Here is a 5,929-nt window from a genome sequence, read left to right on the forward strand (position 1 = left end):
TATTAAAAAATTTAGCAACTGGTCACCAACTGAAAAATGGTTCATTCTGATTCTTAAGTTCAAGACTATATTGGTGATACGGTTCATATTGATTGACTTGAAAACTATTTGAGATACATACCACTGAAAGATAGCAGGTGATAGAACAACATGGGAACTGGGTCGACGCAAGAGCTGTATTCGTATATCTGTGTATTTGCGGGTGTGCAAAGAGATGTTCACAGAGAGTCCTAGAATAAAAGGATTTTTGGACTTTTTTGTCCTTTTAAATTTTTTGAATATTTTTAAGTATCTGGATCAAATACTCTCTTCAAGATACTTTCTCGCCCACCATACCCTCCAAGTAAAGCAGTTCAAAAAGTGTATTCCCAGAAATACTAGGCCCAAGAGAAGCTATGGGAATAGGAGTTTCATGTGCAGTAACACTGCAAACTCTTGGTGGTTAACAATTCAAAGCAACAGTTAAGGCACCAAAAAATCTTGCAAGAAAAAAGTACTTTTTCCTTTTATTTAGAATGAAAACATTTTATTGTGGAAGATTTATAACAACAGTACAATGAACCTCCATATGCCCATCACCACCTTCAACAATTATTAACTCTGCCCTTCTTATTTCATCTATTACTTCACCTCGTTGACCTTGAACACAGTACATAGTTCCCAAACTTCTTTGACCACTGAACTCTTTTTTAGGATCCTGCAGAAAAATTCTCTGGGAAAAGCTGCCCTAAGTGAAACGGATCTGTCTTCTGAGCTCCCAACACTTTTAGCTCAAACCATTGAGCCCTAAAAGTCCAGAAATCAGTCTCCATTGACTTAACATTCCATTCACTTTACATAGGAAGCACCTTGTAAAACCTGTTTGCAGTCAACGCTCCACGGGGTGATGATAGCTTCAAGGTAACCTTCACTGTGGATCCCAGAGCTGGACTTTGTCACCTCATTAGACTGTCAGCCGGGTTTTCCTCTGTTTTGGCGGGAAGATTCTCTTTAAACTTTGAAGTAATTTCACATTTACAGAAAAGTTACAGAAATAACATGAAATTTCATTCCCTACACCCAGATTCCCCAATTTGTTAACATTTGACCACATGTACTTTATTATTCTATGCATTACATACTTACATGTACACACGCGCACGCGCGCGCACACACACACACACACAATGTGCCTAGGCATTTATTCACCTCCTGCCCCAAATGATTTGAGAATAAGTTGCAGATATCATGCCCACTTACCTCAAGTACTTCATGTTTATTTCTGAAGAACAAAAACATTCATTTTTATAAGCAGAATACGATAATAGAAGTCAGGAAGTTCATGTTGACATAATATTATTACCTAACATATATAGACCTTATTCAAGTTTTGCCATTGTCCCAATGTCCTTTATAGGACAAACACACAAGAAGATATTTTTTTCTGGTCCAGGATCGCATAGTACATTTAGTGTAATTGTCCTGAAGGAGCTAAGAAAAAAATGCTTCTTGAATACGTCATCTGTATAAAGTAATTGTTTCTTTTTAGAAAGGAAGCCTGGCTGTAACCTAGAGGATAAATTCCTTTAAAATTGGTGTTTTTGTAAATTCAGTACACGGCCTGAAGACTACAAGAAATCAGTATCAGAAGTTCATTAGGTGGAACAGACAAAAGGATGAATTTGCAGGCCTGATAAGGCACCCGTGTGAAGCTCTGGGGCTCTTTGGGGTGTCCCAGCACTGAGATAGAAGACACCCAAACTTCATTATGTCGCTGCTATCTTCAGAGGAAGCTTGAGAAGTGGGGGGAAGCTCTCAGTGCCTGGGTGAAAATGCCCAGAATTCCATTCCTCTATTTCAGGGATGTGTAGGGTTTTGAATTTTCAGTTCATCATCACATTTGCTTTAAAATGATGTAGGACAATGATATGCCAACAACATGGGCACTCTGCCTGAGAAATGAGGTCAAGCCTGAAAGGAAGCAAGCAGGCAAGTGAGTACTTGAATTTAACAACAGAATGCAGTCCTCAGTATTCTACTCCAAGGAATCTGATGCTACTACCCATCAGGAGTTGCGTCTATTGGCAGTCACTATCTCTGAAGGTGACACCACCAGGGAGTATCAAAAACCTGTCCTCCCAAATGCCCTCTTCTTGGTTTTCCATCAAGAACCCATTAGGAATACCAAGCATTGAATGACATGTGCAAGATGTAGTTAAACACGTCTAGAGGCAGAACACTCAAATATCAGAAGTGTTCTCTCTGGAGTGGAGCAAATTCAAAGTAGCAGAGACCTTGGGGATCAGGTTGTCCACTGCTTTTTCACATTTCATGTTTGGTAGAGGAACTTTCCCACACGTAGCCTTGCAGAGAACCCCAGCACATCTAGCACAGAAGGCAAAAAGGCTGTGGCAGAGAGGAACCCGGAGCTCCATTAGGGCCCCACTCAGAGGTGCTAACTGTGAGCTGCATGAAGAACTCCAGCTGGCACCGTTCGCCGGCCAGTGTCACAGATTTTGTTATGAACAGGACAATTTCCCGCAGACGGCAGTGGTATCTTAAAGAAAGGGACGCCCTTTGAAACTTTGCATAAAAGCCTCCATGTGCTGACCACAGGGCCGAGCTCCATCCACGCAATACCCTGCAATCCGTGCTTCCCAACCTGTTCCCTGCCCTGATGCTTAGAAGATGCTGCTAATTGTAACGTTCAGGTAAAGAGAGGAAGTGCAAAGGGCACCTGGCCCTGGGGCTGCAGGCGGCTGAGGTCAGTGGCCCTGACACCCAGGCTGGGAAGCACTGCTGAGACTCTGCTGAGGAACACAATTTGAAACCTACTGATGTACTGACGAGTCCACTTGTGTTTTGCAGGTGGGGGACGTGAGGTTCAGAGAGGGTGAGGGACCTACCAAGGCCACAAAACCTAAAAGTGAATGGAGCCCAAGTCTCCCACTGTTTATTCCATTGTGTCCACGTTGCAAATCTTTAATTTTCCCATTTCTGCTGGATAAAACAGGATCAGGTACTGCTATATAATTTTTAAAAAAGGGCATTTTCCCAAGGTAAAGGTCAAGAAGGCAAAGAAGGGAAAAATGTATGCTTCTCTGTACCTAGACTTGGCACTTCCACACCCCAGTGATCGAACAGCTCCAGGCACAGGAAGGTGATCATATTGAACCAACTAGATACCAGCAATGGATTTTTAAAATTCAAGTTTTATTACTTATTTTTTGGCACCATAGTAAACAATTCATAGAGCAGGTCACTTCAACAGTACCAGGGAATCTCCTCAAAACACCCCATTCCCCACACATGACATTTAAGGAGGAAGAGATGGTGGCCGCTGCCTCTGCAGAACAAAAGGCAGTAAATCTTTCAAATCTCGACTCTTATCTGAAAAGCCAGGCTTTGGGTTTTTGTAGTGGGTTTAGTCAGGCAAATTTATCATCATTCATTAGTCAGAACAAGCAAAAAAAAATAAAAAATAAAGCAGTTCTCAATTCCTAACATCTCTGTTTAACCCCCGTCATTGCTTGTGGATGCTCAGCTCATGCATACTGTGGCCAGCTCCATCTCGGTCCATCTTCATTCAAACTGAAAACCAGACACACACAGAAGGCGCCTGCCCTGGCTCACGCATCCCTTGTCACCCAGGCACTGGATTCCAATCGAGAGAATAAATAAATAAAGCAGTTCTCAATTCCTAACATCTCTGTTTAACCCCCGTCATTGCTTGTGGATGCTCAGCTCATGCATACTGTGGCCAGCTCCATCTCGGTCCATCTTCATTCAAACTGAAAACCAGACACACACAGAAGGCGCCTGCCCTGGCTCACGCATCCCTTGTCACCCAGGCACTGGATTCCAATCGAGAGGGCAAACAGTGCTTCTTGGTTCAATACAACACGTGGCAGGGCCTAATCTAGACACTAGGCTGTCCGCGATGCCATTTAGGACAAAGTCCATCCCTACATCAGGCATTTCCTCTGAATTTCTAATTACTTCACAAGCCGAGAAAGGCAAAGCAACCACAACTCAGACTCATATGTAAGGATTCGGGCCTCAACTACTACAGGACTCTTGGAAGTGGTGGGCTCACTTCAGCTCAGAGCGAAATGCTTAGGTACTACCTACTTTCTGAAAGATTCGAGACAGAAAGGTAATAAAACAGTGGCATCAAGTGCTAAACACCTCAAAATGTTTGCAGAAGTGAGAAGGCCAAATCCATTTCTCCTGTCATGTGGATCCTTGAGGAGTCACCAGTGGCCCATGAAAACCTTCCCTAGTCACAAGGCATAAATATATAAAAATACATATTGGTAGGTTTCTAAATCTGACAGTGCTCTCTCAAACACAGCTCTGTTCAGTTGCTTTATTATTGCGCCTCTGCAACAGAACGGTGACGGTGGGTGACGGAGTGACATCAGGAACGCCAGAAGGAGGAAGTCAGAAAGCCCTTGGGGACAGGAATCTCCTTGCGCTGCAAACATTTCTGGTCAGGGAAAGATGAAGAAAACAGAATGACTTTCTGATAACACTGCTTCCAACACGTAACAACTAGAAGGAGCTCTGAGGACAGGAAGCTCAGGTCCCACAGGACGGAGCTCAAAGGAAAAGGCACAGGACTGCGGTTGTGTAGAAGACTTCCGCTTCTGAATGAAGTGCCGCCCAGGACAAACGCTATGCGATTATTCTGCCTGTCCCTCTCGTCTCCCATGGCCTGGCCCATCTTTCGATATCGCTGGTTTCCCAACGGGGCTCCTGGAACCTGGAAGGTAGCAGGCTGTGTTGGCAGACCTACCGGAGTTCTAAGTTATCTGTCAATATTACCTGCTTAGAAATGTTGGCACTTAGAAATATAAGAGGAGTCTGGCTGAAAGTTCAGTCTGTTCTTGCGGAGAAAAGTGAGCAGCACACTCACCATCTCCCCTGACCTCAATCTGGGCCCGACTGGTGTGGCTCAGTGGTTGAGCATCGGCCTATGAACCAGGAGGTCACAGTTCAATTCCTGGTCAGGGCACAGGCCCAGGTTTCGGCTGGAGTCAGGGGTGTGCAGGAGGCAGCCAATCAATGATTCTCTCTGATTCTCTCTCATCATTGATGTTTCTCTCTCTCTCTTCCTCTCCCTTCCTCTCTAAAATAAAATAAAAATTTTTTAAAGAAAAGAACCTTGGCCAACATGCCAAAATGTACTGGTGAGACAAGACTCGTTAGACAGGTTTTATTCATCTCTTAGGGTAGCTTCCCCCTGGGCAGCATGGACAATGACATGTAGGAAGGAGAAATGGCAGTCTTTAAGGCTCTGGGGAAATTATGGACAAACAAGTAGAGTTTGGAAAAACCAAGAGGAAGAGACTGTAATCAGAGAGCCTGGAGGCCCAAGACCGGTCAGGCATAGGCTCATTCAAGGCCAACAACGGTTTGGGATGTGTGGGTTCAGGGCATCTCACCTCCAAGAACTGCTTGAGGCGTATGAAGGAACCCATCTGTCCTGAGCTTGTAATGGCTTCAATCCTGCAGGAACAGAAAGAAGACACGTGGTGAGTGACACCATTTCTTGGAAAGGAGCTAGGGGAAGGGCGCGATCAAATGACTCACGAAGATGTCTTCTAGACCAGCGGTCGCCAACCTTTCAGACCTCGTGGACCACCGGTTGGCGACCACTGTTCTAGACTAAGGATGCTGTCGCTCTTCCAAATGGTCTCAACCTTCTTTTCAAACAAGGGGGTAAAGGAGAGAAAGCACTCCTCCTTCCAAAGGTCGTTGTGATTGGGTGGGATGGGGCTGTCAGGGCCCTTCCCCCATTTGAAATGCCAATGAGGTGAGAGGAATGAGAAGGGAACCTAAAGTAGAGCTCCACACCAGAGTCAAGCAAACTGACAACTGACTTATTGAGGGGGTTTGACTCCTTGGTTTAATTAAAAACTGCATGTAATCACCATCCCAGATTACC

At 44.5% G+C, this 5,929-nt stretch overlaps 1 protein-coding gene across 2 annotated transcripts in view; it reads right to left on the reverse strand.

Annotated features, from left to right (window-relative positions):
- Positions 1-3,966: 3,966 nt before the first annotated feature.
- The window catches only part of GLE1 (GLE1 RNA export mediator), a 20,202-nt gene continuing 18,239 nt past the window's right edge, over positions 3,967-5,929 (reverse strand). For both annotated transcript variants that reach the window (XM_005881397.2, XM_014529415.1), the window contains 2 exons: positions 5,427-5,490; positions 3,967-4,468 (listed from right to left, as the gene is read on the reverse strand). In XM_005881397.2, the coding sequence (XP_005881459.1) occupies positions 4,400-4,468; positions 5,427-5,490 (133 nt within the window). In that variant the 3' untranslated portion in view covers positions 3,967-4,399. The remainder of the gene's footprint in view (positions 4,469-5,426; positions 5,491-5,929) is intronic.

This window comes from Myotis brandtii, unplaced genomic scaffold (genome assembly GCF_000412655.1).
Source record: "Myotis brandtii unplaced genomic scaffold, ASM41265v1 scaffold68, whole genome shotgun sequence".
Taxonomy (NCBI): Eukaryota; Metazoa; Chordata; class Mammalia; order Chiroptera; family Vespertilionidae; genus Myotis; species Myotis brandtii.